The sequence below is a fragment of the Calonectris borealis genome, chromosome 8, assembly GCF_964195595.1.
Source record: "Calonectris borealis chromosome 8, bCalBor7.hap1.2, whole genome shotgun sequence".
NCBI lineage: Eukaryota > Metazoa > Chordata > Aves > Procellariiformes > Procellariidae > Calonectris > Calonectris borealis.
The window spans coordinates 24,433,943-24,459,690 of NC_134319.1; the positions used below are offsets into that span (position 1 = coordinate 24,433,943).

The 25,748-nt window shown below is 38.2% G+C and overlaps 1 protein-coding gene across 3 annotated transcripts in view; it reads right to left on the minus strand.

Annotated features, from left to right (window-relative positions):
* The window catches only part of VAV3 (vav guanine nucleotide exchange factor 3), a 179,273-nt gene that overhangs the window by 133,427 nt on the left and 20,098 nt on the right, over positions 1–25,748 (minus strand). For all 3 annotated transcript variants that reach the window (XM_075156466.1, XM_075156465.1, XM_075156464.1), the window contains exon 2: positions 7,689–7,805. In XM_075156466.1, coding sequence (XP_075012567.1) covers positions 7,689–7,805 — 117 coding nt within the window. The remainder of the gene's footprint in view (positions 1–7,688; positions 7,806–25,748) is intronic.

Here is a 25,748-nt window from a genome sequence, read left to right on the forward strand (position 1 = left end):
GATCTGAAATGGAGAGCACCTTAAAAACATCCGCTCTCATAAAACAAGCCCTGAACTCAATGCAAAGTCCAGTCTGAGACTGTCATGAAGTAGTTTGGGTAGCAATAGATGTTAATGACAAAACATTACTTGTTGCCACAGATGTTAACTTTGCTACAAGCATTAAAGCTCATAGCTCTGTGGATTGGATCAAGTCTTCCCCACCTAGGCTGTGGGAAATTAGCTAGGAAACCAGAACAAACGACTACACTGGGTTTACCCAATTCCTGGCTAGGGAAATAAAAGGCTGATGTGCAATGGATGGTGTTCCCCAGAACTGAGACCATGCAGTGACATCAAGTTCTCTTTCTTCCCTTCATAACTTCCAAACTATGAGTGGAATGAACAGGAACAAAACAGAAGGAGGGAAAAAGAAAAAAAAAAACCAACCTACTAGGAAATGTCCTTCCTTACACAGTGGTGGTATTTTTTACTCAGAATCTAATACCTATAAGCAGACATGAGGAATATCAACAGAAAGCAAACGTCTCCCCAGCTCGAAAGAGGCAGAGGATCATTAAGTGAGTAAAAATTGTAAATCCTTTAGCTCTACAACTGCGCCCTACTTCAATCTCTGACTTGAATATTTAATTTGCACCATTGATGACAAAAATAGAAGTGCATTGGTTCAAAAATCACCAAGCCTTTCTAAGTCCAGTGGAAAAACCAATCTTGCATCTTCCCAAGATGTGAAATTCAAACACAATTTACAACAGGCTTTTTAGGCTGATGTCAAGCCCATTTATGTGGTAACTGGAAACAGCAGAATGACCAACAGGCCCAGGTAACTGCAATAGCCCTATAGTATTTGTTTCTAGAGACATTATAATTTTATGCCTATGTCATTTGAATCTCAAAATCCCAGAGCAGAGAGAAGAACAAGCAGAGAACACAGGCAGCAAGCAGGAGAATCCAGGTCAAAGTGGGAGAGGGATTCTCTTAGAAATTAACTATACTGCAAGCATGAGAGAGCATGGAGCAGCTTATACAAATCGTACTTCAACTTCTCCTCTTCCCCCCACTCTTCTATCTATCCACTGCACCAACAGAAAGCTGTCATGCTTCTCCTCTTTGGAAGCCTCCAGGCTTTGGAAAAGGGGGAGAAAAAAAACAAACAAAAACCCCACGTTTCCTATCCTTCTTAGAGGGTGAACAATTTCACTATTACAGAAAAAAGATACACACAAAACTCTTCAAAGTTCATATGGACTTCATCTGCAAGTCACTCATTTATTGCCTTCTGGTTTTATTTATAGTTTATATTTGTGTTACTTTGACTAATATTTATAAATTCAGGAAGTTTTGGGTTTAGTTGTCAGTTTCACCATCAACTTTTGGTTACTGAAATGCTTGTATTGCAAGTACTGCAGGGAATTAATTCCCTATTTAAAAATAAGGTTTAAAAACATTTCTATAAACAAATGTGTGAGAAAACATAAGTCTTAAACCCTGTCAAACCTATGCAAGCTCCAACTGTCCTCTTCCTCCAAAACTTCTTCCACCTCAAAAGAGAAATGCATGTTACCAGAATTCAATGCTGAGTTCAGTGTCTCCAGGATACGTGAATCAGGTACACCTAACATTTGGACAAAATCATCTTAACAGAGAAACGTGCTCAGTTTTATTCTCTCATATTAGCAGTTTCTCATTAACCTTGACTTGCCAAACCTGGTCACATTTGCTGAAAAACTGAACAGAAGCCTACATGATATAAGGACTCAAAGTCTTCTGATACTTCCAGAACAGCCCAAGCACTCCTTGGATGAGAATTTTTCATTAATGATCAAATATCTGCAGTATGTTCAACACCTTGTGATGTGGTCAGAAATGAAGATTATCATTACCGTTTTCACCAACTGGAAGCAAACATTATAACTTGAAAAAGTTATGCCAAACTTTTAAGAAATTCATGAAGACTCATTTGGAAAGACCAGTGAGGTGATAACCCACTGCTATTCTGTCACAAGAACATACGAGACCATAATCCTGAAATATTCAGGCCTAAATATATACATAATATATATATGTAGAAGCTATAAACTCATGCTAATGGTTTTAGATTCACTGAAGTTATATGCCTAGCAATTTGTACAGACTCTTTGGTGATGATCACTGCAACAAATTATTACAGATAAGTGGACTAAATTTATCTGGTGTTTGTAATGGTTTCCACTGTCACACCATGGCAATCTACTTCTATAAATTTTCAAGGACTTTTCAACCTTGATGAGCTATACCATTATTCATCCCACTCGTTCACCCACCCCATCACTTTGCCCAAAACTTTTATGTTCTTTGGGGCTGGAAGTCATTTTTTGTTATGATTTAAGGGAGGCTTTTAGAGAGGCTGAGTGCTTGACCTTTATGTAACTCTATACAAACAGAAATGATATCTAACACATAAGGTCTTCTACACATGCCAAGCATTTCAGCAGTTTTGCAACAGGCTAGTGTTTTCTTGCTCATTTTGTCCAAATGGACAAGTATCTCCAATGGAGAAGGAAGCTGAAACCTGTCCGTATCTTCTGTTTCTTCATTCTCCCACATTCACAAGTACACCTTGAAGGAGTTCAAGTGTCATTCATCCCAAACCAGGCCATCTCACCAAAACATTTGAAAACATTAAAATGCTACTCATAAAAGCACTTGTACAGCCAGTTTCTTGAGCAAACCACTAAGCTCTTTTTTTTATTCTACCACTAAAAGAGCTCAGAGAATGAAGATACAGAGCTCTGTTTTTAATGACTGCCTTGTTTTTACCAGTTCATTTCTCTTTCTCTATTTTTATATCTTTACAAAAATATGCCATAATGTCTTGGCATGTTACCCAATGTTCTGCAGTTTTAATATGATTCTATTAGTGAAAGTGCTCATATTTTGCTCTATTACCTCACTCATTAAATTTGTCAAATAAAACGTGAAACAACTGAGGTTAATCTCAAATGCTTCAGTTTTATTGAAAATTTCCTAAACATTTCTCCTCCTCTCTCTTCCTGGAAAGGTATATAACTTTTTATAATAACTGTTGCTCTTTGTTGTGTTGATTTTGGTGTGTGTATCTCATGCACATCTGCATGATCTTCCTGGAATCTGTTAAACCTAAGGGAATAATAATACACCAGGATCCTCAACTTCAGCATGACTTTCTGCTGCATCATAGCCCGGATTTCCTTTGCGCTAAGATAGTGACTAAAATGATCACAAACTACATAACCTTAGTATATGCACCGAGTATTTTCACAGCAGTTGCTTGCTTTCACATAAACCAGCCTTTTAAGCGTCACTGGAGAGTTAGCCACACTAGACATTATGTTATATGCTTTTAACCAATTAGATACTTGTTTGATTGGTAGCAGTTGATATTTGATCCCCTTGTTTGCTTTTTTTAAAGTCATGATTGAATATTGTATGTTATTTCTAGACATCTATTGCAGGACCCCTACTGGGGGGGGTCTATGGCTATGTTCATATTAGATCAGTTATATCATAAAAAACACTCTGTGCTCAGTTATACATTGCTTAGAATATTTAAAAGCAGAGTACACAAAGTTCTTTTTCTGCCAATATCTGGACACCATTTTCCCCCACAAGACCTCAAACACAGCTCTCCAAGGCCAGGGAGCATCCATTGACATCAACGGGCGCTGGAACTAATCCTCAGATTCCCATTTCTGCAACACATTAGTTGCAAACTTCCTTCAGAGAATAGGGATAGCAACAATTTGTTACGGCATACCAAACAGCAAAGGCTGCTGTTTGAGCAGCGTGCAAGGCTCGCAGAGCCGAAAGAACAAGTATCAACATTATTTGTTGATTCTGGCACACAGGTAGAAAGGAAGAACCTGACAACCCTGCGCTAGTGAAAAATGACTCTCCAGCATGGAATTCGTAATGAAAACACTGTCTGGCACCCCGTGTGCGTGGGAGGGCATTTCATGCTCTGTCAGGAACTTAATGCAGCAACAATGAAATGTACCGATAGAAAGGTGAGAGAGTGGGAATGGGTGAACACTGTAGAACTCAAGGAAAAACAAGTTTTATGTAGTTTTAGAAAGCATGATTTAAAAACTTTCCTATTTCTGTGTAATGTAGCCCCTCTTTCAATCACAGTCAGTCTAAAAATAAGAAAATCTGTGCTATTATACTTAAAACAGAAGAAAACCCTCATCTTGTAACAGCTGATACCAATACCCATACAGAATGTACGCATTAAAAACATACTGATGGGGTTACCCACTTCCCTGTTTCTTTACCTGTTCTCCAACTATCTACATGTTGCTACTTCAGCTTCACCTCTGATTTCCATCCACACCGCGTATACTCTTCTTCTTCTCTAATCACCGGGAGATCAAAGAGTCTCTTTGTGCAAAGTGGAGCACAAAGTTCAAGTCAAATTTTCATACATTATGTCAAAGCATCTGAAAACAGCTCATTTACCCCTAGCTATTAAATGCAAGTTTCACCATTACATCAAACATTTTGTAACCAGTATTGCACAAGGCTGTTAAAAGTCTTATGACTATATAGGCAGTATACAGCTGCTACTTCTACCATGCACAGGGTTTTGCTGCCATTTTCTTTAAAAAGTTGAAAAACATCAGAATATTTTTTAAAAATGAGAGTTTCCATCACCAGTCCATCATCTGATTTTTCCCTTCAGTCTTATTTCCTTGAAGGCACATTGTTCATCTACAGTTGACACGCTTCTCCTGTTCCCTCCACTAGCATGCTTAAATAGTCATTGAAATCTGTCATATTAAGCAGAATATTCCATCGTAAGACAACAAATTCAATAATTTTTTTTTTTATAAATTCAATTGAAGCATTTAAAAGTACCATATACACAAGGCTTACGGAGTCACCTCAGCTACAGTTTATTTACATCTCACCACTAATAACTACTTGCCAACTTCTGCCATCAAGACAGTTTCCAGTACATTCAAATGTGTTAGAGGCTGTAGATATTGCACACACTCATTCCATCACCTATTTGGTCAACAGTCTGGAAAACAGACTGTTTCTAAACCATATTACCCTTTTTGTTTGTGCTTGTAATCATTTTAAGATCATTCATATTTTATACAACTTTAGGGAGAGCAGTTCAAAGAATTCTTTTAGAAACGGCAGAATGACTTGGTTGCAGTAGCAGGAAAAATCTGCGACACTCTCTTTTTGGCCTTTTGCATATATACCACTTCAATTCAAGAAGGCTGGAGATTTAGGACTATATTGGGGTTGTTATTCGTAGGAAAAAAATAACGAATGGGAAAGTTGAGAAACAAAGAACAACTTGAAAAAGATAAGCTTTCTTATTCTCACCACTGCTACGAGCCATCAGAATTTCCAAAGTAGTAGGTACATTATCAGATATGCAGTTGAAATCCCATGCCACTTTACAGATATTCTCAGCTAACTGTACAAATGTGACACTTAAAACTATAGAAAAAACTCAGCATAAGGCTAGGTATACATTTTAACACAGTTGTAATTTTCCCCTCCACGTTCTTAATGGCCTCAAGTTCACCAACTGCTTTAGGAAGCTGACTACACGCTCATTTGCAGAGGCTAGTAAAATATACATATCAGCCTATCTAAATACAGCATATTGTGCGTGGCAAGCTTCCACACAGGCATGCAGTGGAAACTGCTGAACAGCAGAGCCTTATGCACCTAAAAGTGTGCCCAACACAGCTATTGCAAGGATTGCACAGGCTTGTTCAGTTTAGCACCTCCACCTCTGCACAAGCAGCTGTCACCACACATGTAGTTAGCCTCATTAAAGAATCCTGCACACCAGTGTCTTACAAATTTGTCACTGCATTTTTACCTGGTAGCTTTCCAAGAAAGGTGACAAAGGCCACTGAAGAGGCCGAGACTAGAGAAACCATTGCTTGTAAAGCTGTACCACCATCGCTAAAACTGAAATACCAGCACCAGGAATAATTAGTCTATTTGTGCTATACTGGGCAACAAACACAGTAAAAAATCCATGTCTCTGCATCCAATTTTACTTTGGGAAGAGAAATAAAATACTAAATATTGTGGATGGAAGACAGTATTTTTTTTAACCAATTATTCTACTTACATAAAATTGTATTCTAAAATAAATTATGTTAAAATGATAATTAAAGAGTGCCAGAAACATATTTGTTGGGTTAAATTCAGCCTTAATTCAGAACTTGTTTACTGGGTATTCAATGATGCAGCAATAATAATTTGCACTGTAAAATACTTCTTCAAAACTAGACTATATTAAAAAAACAGGCTGGTTATGTTTACATGGCACGAAATTTGAAACTCTCAGCAATTAATTAGAACATAAATAGTAAAAAATTTCTGTGCATTAGGCATAGGTATCAAATATTTGAAGCAAGCATTAAGATACTTGACTTATTAAATACCTTAAATAAGACATTGCTAGCGCACAGAAAAAAAATCAAAGCCAACAATTTTAAGTCCTCTGCTACTTACACAATCAAAATAAAAACAAATCTCATTTTTAATAAGCAATACACTAAATTTGTAAAAAATAGTACATTTTAACAAAAGCTTTGCCTGAAATGTGATTTATGAGGACAAAAGATATTCAGCATAACTCAAGAACAAGTGGAATTACCAGTTTTATCTCATTTTATACTCAAAGGACTTAAAACCAGCCAAAAGATTCAGAAAAATAATTAGATATTTTGGTTAACAGTAATCACTGAACCATTTCAAACACTCAGTCATATTGCAGCCCTGATTCATACTTGCACTCTTACATCATCTTTACCTCTATGTCTACTTATAAAAAGAGCACTGCATAAAAATTAGTTAGTAAAAGTATGACCTCTTTAAAAAAAGGAATGATGCTTGAAATATACTGAATTTGAATAAATAACTATTTTTGGTGCTACTTCAGGTAATTTTTAGACCCCTTCCTGTGAAATTAGGGTAGTGATATCCTATGACTCAAAAGCAGAAACCAAAGTTGAACTGAACATATGCTGGCAATGACAGATCAAACAGATACGTAGGAGGTTGCGAACAATAGACTGGAAAAAGCTTTTACATATAGAATAACTAATCACATGCTTACAGAATATACTTCAGGCTGTGTAAATTAGAATAGTCACATTAACCCACGATAGCTTTATCTCAGCTTTTCAGCAGGTTAGAAAAAACAACAGATTTAAAAACTAATTGTCAAAAAAAAAAATTTACAAGGGCAGATACATGGGTGAATTTCGAGCACTTGAGACTAAAGAAACATGCTCTGTGCCCTATGGTCTTACAATGTATAGGCCCAGGGTTTCTGATTCCACACTATTTATGTCAAAAGTGATTTCACCAGACAGTACTCGCCCACAGTTTGCCATCTTCACACATTTAATTTACCTTTAACTCAGCATCTTTCCATCCGTTTTTTTAATTTATCTATGCTTTTCACACCTTCAGAACTTTCCTATCAGGGATTTCTCTCTGCCCTTTATTAGCGCCTCCAATGTAAATCTAATTCTTCTGCTTTCTTAAGTCTTCCCCATTGTTTTTTTACTAATGAATGCTCATCCATTAGTCACAACTTTTACACAACATCTACCATGAAAGTCTTCTATACTCAAGCAGCAGAACACAGGTGTTACTCAGGATATAATTAAAAGGATCCTTACCTTTCCAAAATCTCTCACATCAAACAAATCGAATGCTTCAAAAAGTTCACTTTTCTTCATCCCAAATACTTCGCAGCATGCCGAAAGAAAAGTCCTTATATTCTTCAGGCAAAGAAACTAGGGGAAAGAAAACAAAAACACTAAGCATCAAGTGTGTCAATTAGCAACTTGCATACTCACTTTGGTCACAAATACATTACAAAATTCACCGATACAATTATTTCTAAGTCAGCACTTCCACTATGCTGTGATCTTCCACTGGTTCTAATTCAGCCATAAAAGTTCCCTTCAGGCTCAAAAGCATTAACCAAATTCTGAGTAAACACTTTGTGAACAAAAACTATTTTCTCTCTTTCTACATAAAGAGAAATGACAATATGCTACTAGATACAAATTAGTCTAAATACAGACTTACTTTTCAGTTCTCTACAGACAGCATGGAACAAAACAAATAAAGTTACCTTAATAAAATTATAGTAATAGGAAACTAGAGTAGTCTAGTTTGAATGTTTAACGAACACACATGCACTGTTTTAACACACTGAAGACATTATGAATACATATTCGCCATCTGGAACACAGGAGCAGATGAAATTTGCAATTGAGAAGTCATTTACAATTTATCTAGTGGAGATTTAAGATCCTCAAACCACCTTGATTTCTGTACTGAATCAAAGGCTATTTCCCTTGAAGTTATCCACACGCACCAATGATCATCTGAGTCTGCAAAAAAATCAAGCTTCTGCCACAATGCTCTCCTTATAAGGCTTTTAATGCATTTTCCTGTAGACTATTTTTTTTAAAGAACTTACCAGTACAAAAGACAGTAAGTATCAATAACACTGCAGTAACGAAAGAGGGATAGTTGAAAAGCGAAATATCCATTTTTGATAATGTTTAGCACCATAAGATATAGTTCCTCATGAGGACATTAGCTCCATAAAGATGCTGTTTTAGAGTCTTACGATCCACTATGGAGTACAGTTCAAAAGCAAATACAATATTTATAAGCAACAGTATTTCAAATGACCCAGCACTGTGCTTTGAATATGCATTTTAAAAGTACTGATACAGCAACTCAATATTAAAACTGAGTTCCTAAGAGTTCTCCATTTTGTAGTGGATTCGTAAGAATGACGATCATTTACATTAGGATGGATTATAGAATTGCTCTATATTCCAACTTAATGTTGTTTATAAAAGCAGTATTTTTGATATTAATACAGACTAAGTGTCACAGCCATACCTTTCCTGAGTCAAAAGTTAATAAATACCCAAACTGCTTACTCAGACAAAGTATGTCACTGCTTTATCTTCAGCATGAGATGACAAAATACCAATTCAGTAGGGAAGCCCTACTTCATGTCTTACATAGAACTAACCAGCCAGACACAGAAAAAGCAGAGCACCTGACAGATCAGATATACAGCAAGGTTACAGATGTGAAAGCACTGACTCAACAAGAGAAGCTTCAAGAGTAGACAACTCTAGCAGACGGTTGTGGACATCACGACAACAGCTGACAAACTCATCGCAAAGCATCACAAAAGCAATCCCTGCACAAGCCGAAGCTCCCAGGAAGGCTTCTGTGACTGACAACTGCCACATCAAGTGTAAGGGGCCACAGATGTACCGGGTGGAGCTTTAGCCTCCACCCTTCCCTCCACTCCAAACAGCCCCATCTGCACATGCTCCCAGCTCACATGGGGCAGCCGGTGCTGGGCAACACTGCATTTATGCTGGACTGCTTTTATGCCACGTGAAATTTGAAAAATGAGTCTAGTTTGCTTAGTCAATATCATAAGCTTCTCTGGTTTTGCAAAGATTATAATTTTCAAGCCAAAATTACAGGGTTAGAAGGCTAAGAGATGTAAAGCGTATGTGCTTCTTCCACCATGACACTGGCAGAAAGAACCAGAAGATGAGCTGGTTTGGGAGTACACAGCTTTAAAAAAAATGATGGTACATACAAAGTGATTATTGTTTTCGGATTTTTTTTTTCCCCCAGGTTTTTTATATTTTTCTTAAAAGCCATCAAGGGCCACCAGGATTGTCCAATACAGAATACTGATTCAACCTGAATACCGATTTACTTTCTTACATTGACATTTTCACAAACACTGACAAATTCTTCCTCACTGGAAAACTCAGCTGCTTTTTTAGAACCTAAGTTCTGAGTTTAGATTAGTTAGTGCTGAAGTCTGCCAGTGCAAAGAAAGCTTACAGCTGCATTAAGTTGTTTACTCTAACGAGAGCAAGAAGTTAAGGGAGAGACAGGAGCTGTCATGGGCCTAAAATCTGGCCTAGATTTGCTAGAGAGCATTGTAGCGAGGCGCATTTAGCTTCTTAATATAGCTAAAAGAACCGTTTATGTATCAGCAGTTATGCACAAACAAAATGCCCTTCCCATTCTGTAAAATTTCTCCAATTATTCTTAACAGAAGTCTCCTACAATAAAAGATAAAGATGGCAGCATTTTTCAACAAGATTTATCTGTTACTTCAAATTCAGAGGGAATTCTGTGACATCAGCCTTTTGTGTTTAAATTATCATTACTATGAATTATATGCAAATAGATGGGAGATCATATTACAAAAAATTAAGTTTCCTTTAGCCCATATGTTTTAAATGGTGCCTTTAGCAGAACACGCCTCCTGGCAAAAAAGTCTAACCCCCTGCTAGTTCAAAGACTCTTAGTGAGTTTAGTTGGGCATCTAATGATTTAGTATCCACCAATTTTCTCTTGTAAAATGAAAATGAAAGGGTTATTACTAAACTATTAAGCTAACCACAGTAGCTACCAGGATAAAACTGTGAGACTACTAAAACCAAAAACGTGTTCATATTTATATGCACTCATTTTGCAATAAAATAGATTGGGGGGGGGGAATCTTTAAAAAGAACTCGTTATACGCTACTCATGTTTTGGAAGAGTTATTTGATTATATTACCCAGAAAACTTTCAGAAAGATTTCCAAAACTTTATATTGCAATCATCTAAAGAAACAATTTTCCTCAATGAAAACAAAGATTTTTATCACTGTGGTTATTGTATGAAGAAGTACAAATTAGTAAAAGAAACCTGCAAATTAAAAAAGGGCATACACCTAAAATCTAGGCAGTTCTATAAAAGACAACCCTCCTCGCTGGCAATAACAAAAAGACACCATCAGTCTTGCAGTCTCTCATTAGTAAGTACAGTCCTCAGGACATTTGGAAACCTACTACATTATTGTGTTTCTCTTTCAAAGAAAAATATTATACTTCGGCACACCACAAGGGAGATCATTAAAGACAAACAGCAGTTGGGTACCCAGTTCTCTTAGAGATGCAAGAAGAGCTAGACATCCTTCACTTGGTCTAATCTCTGAAAGTCTGCTCCACAGGAAATGTTGTCTTTCAGTACACAAACTGGTTTCTTTTCATTAAAAGATAACATAACTTAAAAACATTCTCTTGAGTTAATGCTGCCTTTTTTTTTTTTTTTTAAATTACATGGCTGTATTAGGAGACAGTAGTCCAGACTTCTTAATACATGCATCAGTAAAAATATTGCAGTGCAGTAGTACAAACCATGAGTCCGAAAAAGTTTACACCAGTGAAAAATGCAGCTTATATGTGGCTCACCTCCAGGTATACCATGAGATGAGAGCACACCCAGCACCCAGAGACGGACCGACAAAATCACAAGCTGTTGGGGTTCACGACCCTGAGAACAATTTTCAATATTAACATCTGTAGATTATCAAGACATTTCTAAAGCACCCTAATGTTTCACAGCATAAGTAGTTACACTACAACAAACAGATAATGTTATCATCGTCAGGCTGCTGAAATGGTACAACTCTTGTGATAAACCACTGTGTTTTTATGGAACAGATTAGAGTTTTCATGGCCTCTGCTCCATTCTGCACTGAGATTAATTTTCTAAGAGGCATTAGCACAACATTTATTGAAATGAAAAGCAAGTTTGCAAAAAAAAAGTCTACGACCTAAAAAGGCAGGTATGGTTTATATAATTGGGACTGTATTTGTCTCAACAAATGGAAGAAAGTGGAAGAGAGCAGGCAAACCAAAGTACACTAGGATCCACAGAAAAAGCATGCTGTTTTCTACCATAACATTTGCCACTTCACACAAGAAGAAACATTTATTTGAGGCTTTTTCAACACAGTACATGGTTATGTGTGCTGACAGAAATGTATAGAAATATTTTACAAAGAGTACTGAATAGAAATGATGAATTAGACACAAAAAGTACAGGCAGGACTCTAGCTGCCCACAGGGAAGAGGGATTTCTCTAAGAAGGCCTCTAATGAAGTGAAAGATGAAATGCAAAAGAAAAAAGAAAAAAAAAAATCAATTTCATATATCCTCTATTCATATAATCTTAGAGGTATTTCTCAGAAAATATATTTTAGCACTAAAGTACTTCAATGGAATAAAAGTCTGTTTGGTACAGACCATAATATTCAGTATCTAGATGTATCTTTTGTACTAAAAGCACTCCTAAGGGTGTTCAGGGACCAATACAGATCAAATTCTCCCGTGAGACATTTATATGACATTCCAACATAGCAACACCAGTCAGGCGAGTGAAAACTGAAAGGCCAAGAAATAACAAGTATTTAGGAAAGACAGAGTTCTAATCCACTTTCAACTTTTTTTTTTACATTACCAATAGGGGAAAAAACAGCTATTTGTATTTATTTCAACTTCCACCTCCTTTTCATTATGGTGATTTAGTCACAAGCAAGGAAGAAAGCTTGGGTAGCTGGCAGTTTCCTTGTATTTGTATCTGGATCAACAGACATTCACACTGCATTTAGGACAAACTAGAGAACATACTGAAGCCTGAGCATCTGAGACAGTCTACATAGATGCTAGGCTATAAAGGGGTATTAAAAAAAAACGGATCAGTGTCACTCTGTGTCAGGGAAGGTGGTTTTTTGTCCAGTGTGATTCACTTTTGCTGACATTGTATACCCATCCCTTCATCACCACGCTTCCCAGGCTTTTTTGCATGTTGCCTTCATGGCCCCGCGCAGACTTCAGGAGGTTTCCAATAACTGCACGAGAATTGAGGCCAGTCGCTCCTAGCCACCATCACATAGAAGCTATGACGAAAGAGCAAAAACATAGAAAAAGAAGGACCCTGCTTAGCCAATTGTCTATTAAATCCACCTTGCCTCTGTGGCAGAAATAAGGCATGTCAATCAGGGAAAGTCCAGAAATCTTCCCCTCTTACTCCTCTAAATGGCACCACTTTATAAACTACACAGCTGCAGCTATTCGCCTTTGTCTAGTCTTTAAACAGCCTCATAGGCATAAACAAAAAATGGTGAGGTTTTATGTAACAGCAAGCATTTTATGACAAAAATAGTTGAGGGAAGGCCAGACATTCAAAACACGTATATAAAAGGGAAGTAATCAGATGAGCAAATTCGGCTTCAATTCACACATGTCAGAAGGCACAATCACTTTCTTTTTTTAATTTGTGAAATACTAACGTTACATGCAAGGAGGTACATACGGGCTTGTAAAGATGGGAGATTTTTCTATCAGCCATTTATGGTCTTAGAAAAGCAGAATTACACAAGAATGGAAGGCAGAAGAATTGCCGTAACACCTACATGCTCTTCCTACACCTCAGCACTTACTGCAAAACATGGGCTCCTGACCTTTCCTATCCCTTTCTGGGATGCTGATGAGAACAGATTAGCTGGGAACATCTCATTTTGATTTCCACTCTGTTCCTGAGAATATATGCAAAATGGAAAATAATGCAGTTATACCTCTTGAGGAAGAGGAGAAATGTGAAAATTGCCATAATGGATTTAACTGGAAGAATTGCTTTCCTACATTCTGTCACCAAGCTTGATATGTGCAAGTTGTTTCAGTTAAAGAAAGCACTGAAACAGAAGAACTTGTCTCCTCAAAGAAGTTGATTAATGCCCTGAGGGTTGCAGATTTTTCTCTTCTCACTTGTTTCAGTATTCGTTGCAACAACTGTGTTGATCGGAGTAACATAAATTCCATACTAACACTGTTTGAATCCTGCTAAGTCCAAATCTAAGAGAGAGATCCAGGAACTCCCTACTGTGACCAAAGAGCACTATCACCTCTTCTAGCCACGAAGTGAAGCTACTGTGACCATAGAAAAGCTACACAGCAGCAGACCAAAATTGTACCTTGAACATAAAAAAGCAACAGTAACTACAGATACAGACCCAAGAGTTTCATCAGCTCCTACACAATGTGTGCGCACAGGAAATGTCTAGCTTCCTTTAAATTCTTTCAGCCACATCCAATAAAGGAAGAAAATCAGGTGCTTACAGCTACAGCTGCTCATATATCAAGGGCTCCTTTCCGTAAGTCAAGCTGGAGGGTTCCCCAACACATGCCATCTTTGACAGACCGATCCCAAAAGCAGGGTTACCAAACTAGGAGCACATTATACCTCTATTACATGACAATTTTTTTTTTTTAATATCTGTACATTCATTAACATCAGATTACTAGGTACTCAGACAAAGCAGAGGCCCGCTGTGGTCCTGACAGAATAGTACATTCAGGGTTAACAATTCAACACAGAAATCATTCCTGGCTCCTTCACAGATAGCAGCAGCCAAAGCAGATTAGATTAGTTCTGCTCTGCCAACAGGAGTAATTATCACTACATGCAGTAAAAAACAGCTGTAAGGATTCTAAGTGAATGAAGTACGGACCCACTGATGAAGTCTTAATTCAACATCTATTAATGTCTTTTCCTAAGCCAGCAAGAGGGAAAATAGCAATATCAGAGTCAAGAATGGAAGTTTTAACATTTCTATTGTTCCTATACGTGCCTCTTTTCTTGTAAAGATCTTTAAATCCAGAGTCTTACTGAGGGTCGGCAATGCAAAAGGGCCATAAGGAATTTAAAGACCAAGTCAATGCTAGAGGATGAGTGCTCCTATTTTCAGTAAGCAAATGAAAGCTACAAGGCTGTCTCCAGAGTTGTTTTTTGTTTTAAGTGTCACAACACCACAAGTAAGCATTATTCTTTTTCTCACTCTTAGATAAAACATATTAACTTGCAAATTACATTTAAAAAAGAAACTAACACACACAGGAAGAACACATCATTCACAGCAAAGGAATTCAGTTTTAGGTTCTGCATTTGGCCTCTTGTTCTGCAAACCTCTCCATCATTCAGATGATCAATATTTTTAAAGCTCTAAGCAGGAGCAAACAAGCCAAATATGAAATACCTCCTAACCTTTGCTCTTCAAAAGGTTATGAAGCAGATACACTAATAAAGATGGAGGAGACAGCACAATGAGTTTTGGAAGAGGCAGACTCATTCTCAGTATCTCAGTAGCTTACAGCCTATACCTTAGCTCTTTGTGTAGTCATTTTGGGGTAACAAAACATGCAAGACTGGTACCATTACATAACTGTGAAGAATTTTGCTAAGCAATGTGCTGTAAAAACATACATACATAAATACACAACAACAGACATTCCTTAATTCAGAGAATTAAAGAATAGCTAGGGAGATCTGTAGTGTTACTAGCTTACTAGATGTGGGCATTCTTTGAGGGCCTACACAACACATAGGATTCTGTATGAACTATAAACCATATTAAATTCCATTGAACCACTGCTAACGCAGTATGAATATTAATAGCATGTTCTTTATTTGCTCAGTTAATGTAGTAATTAAATATTCATAGAAAAGCTCTTCTTAAAATTCCTAACTGACTACTATTCAATTGTGTCTATTGCACTTTGGCTTGAGTATGAAGTTTTGTTTATGTACGTTTGCTCTTCTCTGAACTCCAAAGAAAGAAAATGGAAATTGAAACTTGAAAAAAAACCTGAGGAAGCACAAAGGATGCTCACCTTTTATTAGTACTGATATGGGGTGAACAGCGGGCAGAGAAGAAAAAAGCTGAGGACTTGTCATGCATTCCTGACTCTCTCCTTGGCTGTGCTGGCACTATAACATTGGTTAAGCAAGGGAGGGCAAAGAAGCACTGACATTGTCTGTGTCTCTTAGGCCAAGTACTCCCACAAGCCATGGAACTGGCAACTTCCAGTCAACGGTCACTGAAACACATTCAGCAAACAGCTTCCACGTCCTACCATCTAGGCTGCCTGAAGAAGCAATAAACCTCTTCTCCTTTACCTATTGCAAGATGAAAAATAAGAGCGCGCTTTGGGAAAGCACACAGTCACTAAACATATGGGAATTTTTAGACCATAGAGCCCCAACTACAGGAATTCCCCAAGTGTAATTGGCAAGAGGCACAGGTGTGAGCTCAGGACAGCATCCTGTCGCAAAGGGCTATTTTTTGAGGAGCCCTTTGTTCCCCACTAGCAAGACTTACCAAGTCCATTCTGCAGTACCTTGTCAAAAAGAACAGAAATTGGAACACAGTATTGAGTATGCAAAGTGCATAGAGATTAGCTAGGGGGTTCCCGTGCTTAGTTACCTTTTCAAATGACTAGCCCTATCTGTCTGTCTTACATCCCGAAGTTGCATCCCTAAAATGTCTTTCACTAAGGATCTCAGTGTCTTTACAAACAAATGCAAAAAGAAGGAAGACAAAGGGAACACAGAAAACAGTCCTGAGGAGAACAAGAATAGGAGGAAGACAGCAGCAAGTAAATGAAAAGAGGACCACAGGAAAACGAACAGGAAAGGGACAGACACATAGTGAAACAAAAGTTTAAAAAAATCAAAATAGACCAACAGAGAGAAAGATCCAGTCGGAAGGACCACTGAAGTAAAAAGGAACTTGACTCGCTAATGATTCAATTATGCGAAAATATGAAATAAAAGCCAAACACAAGAAAATGATGTGTTAAAATGCTTCAGGCAAAGCTATTTATGAAACTGCCATTTAAAGTAAGACAGTGGTCACTGTGCTGTAAATTGTATTTACAATTGTGACATGGAAAACGCTTCTGTAAGAGGCAGAACCATAAAGGACACTGATTTTCTGCTAGGATGTATTGTCATTGATCCTAGCGTAGGGTTTCTTAATCACTCACGTTTCAGCTTAGTTGATGAAACATTAGCAGTCGCATGAAACTGTTTTATAGATGCAGAAACCTCAAAACCTACACCTACCTAATGTATTTAAACTGATTGGGCGGGGGGGAGGAGGGGGCAGCGAAGGGGGAAGAAAAAACCTAAAACCTACAGCCTGATACATTTAAAAAGCAAAATGAATAAAAAATCTCAAACAAATTAGCATTCAATGTTTTCATGATCAGAGAAAAAAAAAAATCACGTGCACACTCAAACCACCAAAAAGCTTACAGCTACAGTATGAGATACAGATCTTCACGCTGGTGCTAAAGAGAACACGGAACACATTTGTTTCATGCTGTTACCTTGGCACACCTTGCTGTTTCCATTGTATCTTAGCATCTTTTATTCATGACTGCGTTTGGTTTCTACAAGTCTCTAATGTTAGTGTAATAACATAAGAAGACATCTTAATTTGCTTATACCTATGCAAGGGGAATTAATTTTGGTGTGTAAGAAGCCCCATAAAGGTGTGGCAAAAGATTTTCATATAGGCTAAAGGTCCCTGCACAGAATTAACCTGAAGGATCCACACTTGACTTCAGTTCCGTTACAAAAATACAATCCCTTTTGCTATTTCTACCCCACCCCTAAAAATAAGCACCATTGAATTCATCACCTGAACTGGATCTCCTTTGTGAATAAATTATGGCCCTAGTGCCCTGGACACAGGCCCTACAGATCCAGACCTGGATCTCAACAATGAAATTCCTTCAAAAAGACTTAGTGTGGATTTTTTTAAGATCATTTTTTAAATTAGCATATACTGGCTTGTTCTCTTCTAAGCACTTTAAAAGGTCTCAAAAGCTGTCAACACTGAATCCTGCACGGAAATGCAATACAACAGAAAAAAAAAATCTTCACAGGGTTAGTCAGTGTCTATTAGAGGTGAACCTAACCCAAATAACTCCTATGCTCTTCTATTTCTTATTTGCAGATCACATAGATCATGTACTAGGTCTATGATTTCCAACAGGAAGGAACAACATTCTTGTTATCATTCATTAGTGTTAACATACATGATTCATCAAATATTCTAAATGTTTTCTTGAATTGCGTATGAGTCGTATTTTCCAAGCTCTTGTCATGGAATAAATTCCTGGCAAGACCTTAAGGATGTAGTACAGGTCTCTACAAATTGCCAAATATGAATACGGCTCTCTTCTAGTTACCTATTTTAAAAATCCACTGTTCTATTTTTGCTAGTATGTCACTTCAGGTTTGCAGTTTATTAGACCATGCTCTGTGGCAAGGACAGGGGTTTCTGATATATTCAAAGAACAATTCTCAAAGATTGCAAGGCAAGTAAGTAGAACAGCTAAGTCCAGAAGTCCAAACCCAAATTCCAAACCAGTGGGAATAGCCATGAATGAAAAACAAACTGCAACAGTAGATTTGCAGATTGGAAGTGAAAACTCAGTGGTCGCAACGTGTACTGACTACATTTTTACACCTTGTGATATTTTCTGGAGCTTCAACCCAGCACCAAATGTCATCTTTCATGCACTAGCGCCGTACAGTTCTGATCTCAAAGGCTGAGAAAGGAAGTCAAACTCTTAACTGCTCAAACTTATCATACACTTGCATGGAGCTCCGTCTTACTTATCAGGCTGAGAAAGTTAGATGCTCCTGCAATCTTTATTACCACATACATAGCATTCGAGCATTTCCCAGTAACAGTGATTAATCTATTAAAACCAAATTCAGAGTTTGCTTTACTGGTCCCAGATTCTCATGCAATTATAAGTAAAGCAATGGGTACCAGATATATCATCTTTTTCTGCTCAGCAGTGAAATAAAGTGACCCAGGCTAGGGTGCTGCACAAAGCTCACCTTCATTCACCGAGCAAGCACCAGGTGTTCCACCTGTGTTTCTGCCCTCAGCGAGGATGCTGAAGATCATCATGTCTCCAGACTCAGACCTGAACCAAAGCTCAGATGCTGAAGATCATCGTGTCTCCAGACTCAGACCTGAACCAAAGCTCAGACCAAGTGCTAAGCTCTTCTAACAGCCAAATAATCAAACCACGGCAGAAAGCAAAACAGCTCAACCCTTTTAACTATTTAACAAGGGTTTTTTGTCCCACTCGGTAGGAGGGGCTTTCTGCCCCATTGCCTTGTATTAAAGAAAATTAAGAAGAGAATGGCCCTCAAATCTGTATTGCTCTTGATCGTGACAGTGAGGAAAGAAAGTTTATAATACAAATATTTTAACTGTCATTCCATTGTTAATGGAAAAATCATTTGTTATCTGAAGAGTTTTTTTAATATATCTATTGAGGTGATTTCACCTCTGAAACGTCTTAAACTATAAGCTTTCAGCACATACGTAAAGATTAAAGCAAGAGAAATTCTGATTAAAAATAGGGAATAATGATTGCACTACATTGTAAATAAATTATTACTGTATAAGTAACCTAATTACATAGTAATAAAAATTTATTTATAATCCAATTATAAACCTGCAGAAAAAACACCCCTCTTTCCAACACATCAAAAAAAAGGGGGGGGGAGGGGGCAGGAACAGGGCCTCCATCTTTTTCAGTCATTAGGCCACTGCACTGGTGCGGTGAGAGGCGCGACACCGTCAGCACACTGACCACCGCCGCCTGCCTCGCTCTGCTGACTTTCCCAGCGGCTTCCCAGAGGTGCTGCTGGGGTAGGGAGGGCCCGGGGGGCGGCCGCCCGGGACAGCCCCAGGACAGCCGGCACCCGCCAGGAGGGGGGGAGGCAGGCCTCCGCCATGGCTGCTCCCCTCCGCCTGCGGCTGGAGGCCTTCGGCCACACGCCACCCTTCCCACAGCCGCCCACCCTGCCAAACCCCTCTGGCTACTCCCTGGCGAGCCCGCCAGGACCCATACATGACAGACGGGCTGAACACTAGCCAGAATAAAGGCAAAAGATCGTACTGGATGCAGTGCCCCAGCAGGCCTCCTACTTCAGAGGTTTATGAAACAACTTCTGAGCAGCTGATAAAATTGGCTGGGATGAGACAGGCAATCCCAAACATCCACAAACCACAATCTTCCAAAATTCCTGGCTCAGTGAGGGGAACCACAGGGCCGTTCATTCCCCCTCGTCACGAGAGGCCCCAGCCCAGACACTCGTGCAAGTTCAGGAGACCTTGCTGCCAGGGTCACCCACACCTTAGGAGACTTTGCTGATCACACCAGGAGAATGGGAAGCCTACGGCGATACAACTCCACGAACGTTTCATGTTTCCAGATAACACAGAGCAGGTAAAGCAGTATTAAAAGCAGACAGGTACTATACTACAATTCGTTTTGTCAACGAGATTTAAAGACACAACTCCGCACAGACCATGTTTTTAACCAGCACAGGCCTCGCCTCCGAGAACATGTTCTCGAACAGATGGTGTCACCCCAGGACCTGCAGGATCCACACTAAGTATAGAAACGTAGATATTTCAAGTAAAATACATGTATTTATTTCAACCTACGGTGAGGAAAAATGTTTAATACCATTTATTCCATAAATAATTAAAATGTTCTAAAACTCTGATGCTTTATCTTATACACTACAGCAAGTCTTTCAGAGGAAAGATGTATTTGGATGATTTCTAAGACTGATTTTTATTTGGTCCAATCATTTGTAGTACTGCATTACCTCAAATGAGAGTTAAAACACTTCCAGTGTTAATGACACAGCTTCTTGGAAATACTTAAAAGCTACTACACAGACCACACACAATTTGGAGTTTTGGGGTTTTTTTAAAAAACAAACAAACAAAAAAAAAACCACACAGAACACACAACCTAGCAGAACACACTTTCTAAGTCAGTTTGGTGAAGAAGTATCCCCTCTTGCTCGCTTTAAATATGCTACCTACCACTTCCATTGGATACCCCTCTGTTTCCACACTGGAAAGGACAGCAAATAATTTTCTCTTTCCTCAGGCTTCTCATTCTCCCCCAATGTTGCCTCTTTTCAAAGCTGAAAAATCCTTTTTTTTCTATTGAGCTGTTCCTTACTGTTTCATACCTTTGAAAACCTCTACTGCCCTTCTCTGCACCTTTCTCATTTTATTACATCCTTTTTAAAACAGAAGACCATAACATAATACAGGAGCACCGTGGCTTATGCAGTAGACTGCAATGGCATAATGAGCCATAATGCCTAATAGCATAATGAGTGTTTTGGGCACAAAACAAGCCTCTACAAATGCACTTTGCAAAAACCCTTGGGTGCTACATCCTCCACAGATGTCTACGGGAACGGATTACTGTTCTGAAGAATCTGAGCTATTGAAGTAGATGAAAGAGTGGTTTGATTCATGACTGCAATTCCTGTGATAAACAGGACACAAAAACATTAATAGTTCTCAACTTCCAAAAATTCTCTGAGGGAAAAGTCAGTTAAAACACAACTCTCAATGTAGAGACTAATGTCTTTTCACCCACAACTGTTTTCCACACAGAGTCACTCTGGAATTCAGCCAGTGTTAGGCAAACTGCAGTCCATTTCTTCAGTGACATGTAACCTTCCTAATTAAGGAGTTCAAAGTGAAATATTGATATAATGCAAGAACCAGTAAATTTTAGAACAAATTCTACCATCAACAACATTAATTTACAACATCAACTTAAAATCAGGTGACTCCCTATGAAGCTGCAGTAGGCATCCTTCCTTACAAAGGCTGACAAACAATGAAAGGTAAACCTGACATAAAATGTTTCAGCTGTACATCATCATAGGTCCTTGCTGTCTAAAAGGCTGCATTCACTTACCCCAGCTGTCTGCCAAAATGAAACGCATCATTGAAGGCAGCCCAAATTTGTGTGGAAGATGTGTCAGAATCACATAGACACCTACTTCCACTAGTATGAATTAACAGCTGTGATCATCTCAGGAGAGGCAAATGAGTGAATGCTCATGGAAATTCAACTGTCACTTCTATCTGCGGCACATTTGATGTAACGGCTGAATCATATTGACGCCTTGCCTCACAGTAACCTTTGAAGTACACCAATGAACAGTCCAAAACTTTATTTCAAAGGATGTCAATGTGGCATCTCAAAGTAAAAACAAGAGCATGGTCTCATGAGAAGGAAGGATATATATGAAAAGAAGAAAAAAATTTAAAATAAAATCCTAGAGCACAAGTCAGTATTTATTAGATAGCCTAAAACAATCAAATGATGAATAAACCAAACACTATGAAAGCTCTGCAGTAGAGTATAATTTAGAATTATCTGGACTCTCAGTCTGCTGAGCAATTTGCTACAGTACAATCAGGGTTTTAAATGGAGTATGTGGGCGCCAGTGAGAAGTCTGCATTACTGAACCATACTACGTGCTGAGTCTTAAGATACAAGTATCACATTTTTCTCCAATTCAATTAAGAAAATTATTCTTAAGTTACCGTAATATAGATGTTTCAAACAGCTCATTCTAACCAACGTGAAGGCAGGTTCAGTAAAGAACCCAACATAATCGTTAAAAGATCTGGTCCTCAGTCTTCAGCAGGTAAAGTCCATGGGAGATCATACAAGACCACACATGAAAGCTGCCTTTTCAACAGAGAGCAGCACGGAGCCCAAGATGCGAAGCAAGCCTCCAGTGCACTGTCTCAGGTCCCATAATAATTAAATCCTTCAGCAGTGCAAAAGGCAATCAGCATACTGGCAAAAAGCTTTATTGTTATTGTATATTGGCAGTTCCTGCAATATAGCTTACAAAACCAAAGGGTGCTGATGAAGCCCAGGAGAGGGGCAGGCGGGCAGAACAAGACGTCACACATGAGAGAGCTCCACTTAAATAACGACCTGGGGGACTCTACCACCAATGCCTTGTCATGCACAACTATCTTGCCACCAGGTATCTTCACTCTCTTGGCTACGCAATCACCTGGAGAAAAGAACTACAGAATATTCTACCAAAATAATAATTCCGATTAAAAAAGTACAGCGTGCTTTGAGTTCTGCCACATTATTCCAAGTGTCTGTAGATGACGAACTGGGTTAAGGATCATTTTAAAGTGGTTTAAAGAACTCATCCCAGTCTTTACACTACTGACTTCCAGCTGAACAACTTCAGAACAACACTGCACATATATTGGTGACCTCATGAAAAGCAAATTCCCTGAACCATTGTTAAACACACCTGTAAAAGGTATTCCCCATCCCAGAAAGAAAGGCTGTGTAAATGGTTAGTTAGTTTCATGCTTATATTTTCATCTCTCTTAAATGTACAAATAATATACACATCAGTGCCTGAAACGTTCTACCACAGAGGGGACCTGAGAACCACTAACATAGGAAGTCCTCACACAATGTTCTGCAGGTCTTCTGAACTTAGTGAAGAGGATTGGATCCTGCCTATTCTATTCATAAAATTAATCCTATTAAAATCATAAGGTGCTCATACACATAGAACAAATTAATGAAATATTTACTATTTTAGCAACAGTGTCTGCTAGCAGGACACAGACTTTAACTTGGTTTTATAAATACACTCCTATCATCTTAAATTTAGTACCATCAACAAAATTAAGTTTAAAAAGGCACGCCAAAATCATAGCAAGATACTGGCTATTTGCACAAATCTACATAAAAATCAACAGTCACTCTTGTCATGGCTAAAAAAATTTCTGCATGAGCAGTAACCTATAACTGGTTTCGGCACTGATGCATACGTAAAGGAAAATATAGCAACAATGTAGGGATAGTGAAAGCATCTGCCTGCAAGCTGTAGGCAAATATTGTTTTAAACCTATTGTACAAAAGAACACATGCAAAAGCAATACAAACAGCTGCTATAACATACTTTCAGACCTCTGAACAGTCATCAGCTTACTAAATTGCTTAACAGAACATCACTTCAACGCAAATGATTCCTTAGGTGTTTGTTTTAAATAACATATTGAATGCAAACATTGCAGCTAATCAGTAAGAACATCTAGGAAGACTAGATTTTGTCTAGGAAGCCTAGTATTACATCTGATTTTGTATAGTATTATTTTGTCCTACAGACTATTCAGCTAAATACAATGAAATCTAAATAAAATAGAGTATGATCCTGGACCAGTTACTATCTTCTAAAAGGCATAATAGCTTGGTGAGACAACAAAGCAGGTGGAGAATGGAAAGAATAACAAAATCAATATATATGCAATTTGTAACTGGGAATTTATAACGACGACAGATCTTCCTCTGCCTCTCTATGGAGATGGTTCTCAGCACAGGAGAAGTAAAAAGAGTGATTTTCAGACAAGTGGACACGGTAATACCGCAAGGCTGATTCCTGCCTTTAAGTCAGAGAAGCAGAATAGCAGCACGGAGTCCCTGTAGCAAAAGACAAACTTGTTTGATTTGTTGAAAGAAGATAATATAGTGTGAACAACTACACAGAAAAACTATTCCGCAAAATCCTTTTGAATGGATCAGAATAAGTGAGATTATGTGAAACAAGGGCAGGAGAGTAAATAGGCAAAACAATTAGAACAGACCCTTGCAACTAGTTCTGTGGCTATATTATTCAGGAAATATTTGTATTAAGATCCTGTTTGCTTTTTTCAGAAGCCAGCATTTCTCCATTTGTGACAATAATATGCTACTTCTCAATATGTGTTTTAAAAAAAAAAACTAAAAGTCAGTATACATTAGGGATCTGAAGTATATAGCCTGATTATTTAACTTTTGCACTGCTCATTCATTTCTAAATGAAACCATGAGAGCAGCTACGTGGGTATTTTCTATACCAAGGACTGGAAATTCACAAGTTTGTGACTCATTGTTCCCTGGCTGAGAACAGCTGTGCCACACACAACTGACCAAACTGACTGATCCTCTGAACATGACTCACGGGTCTCCAAAACCTGTGTCGAGATCCGCTACCAGCCAGAGGCCACCCCATCAGGAGGAAAGCATCTCCATACGTATTGTTGGCAAACTCTCCCACAGCTCAACCCTTCCCACATGCTTCAAAAGTCTCCTCAGGGCAGAAAGGGGCACAAGTTATCCAAACATCTGCTAAAGCCTGTTAAATGTATACACTGTCAGCAATAAGCAATGCAAACTAAAGTTCGTAGAAGTCTGTTCTCTGTAATTCACAGAGAAAATTACTCCAAGGATGGCAGGGGGACTAATAAACTGTCCACCTCCTATATTATTTTTCACTATGTCCACCCTATCCACTTATGACAGCAACACCACAATTAAGAGATGCAACTTCTCTACACAGAATTTGTTTTTTTAAGTAAAAAACAAGCAAAAACATCAATTGGATATCAGGGGTAATATTTATCAGTTTATGTAAGCAATAAATGATACATGTAACAGTAGATGATTTTACTTCATTTTTATAAATCACTAGATCTACCCAGCAGGAAATAGTTTCAACCTCAAGAGATTTTAAACTTTCACAACCTTTGAGATATGTTCAAAGCACATTTTGGGGGGAGATCAATTAGCACGATTGCTACTGAAAAGTAGACTGAAAATAATAGATTTGAGGTCAATCCTGTAATGTCATCAGAGAGCTAGAGTAGAAAATAAGTCTTAGATCCTCTGGTTCAAATGAAATTCACTTTTTAACACCAGTATGACTTACCACTGGAAGGTATTTCTGATTTTTTTTTTTTTTTGACAGCTGCAGAGAACTAGTAAAAAAATAAGTTGTCCTACCTCCATTTCTGTCAAAGCCAGTCAAGTTACTGCCCAGACTGTCTGCTAAATGTGGTAATTTCTTGAATGCCATAGAGGATATTGAAGAACATGCATAGGAAATACAAGGACCTCCTAACACAACAACATGGAAATCGCTTCTCCTTTTTGTGAGCCGCTACTGTTTTGAAAACTTTAAGTTTGATGGTTAAGAAAAATCACAGCCATTTCAAAGCCAGCTGGAAAAAAAAAAGGAAACATCTGCTATTCATTTATTTGTTCCTTCTAATTCTTAGAAGACTCCTACCTCCAAAGAAGGTTTTAATCATCCTAAGGCAACCAACAATGTGTTAT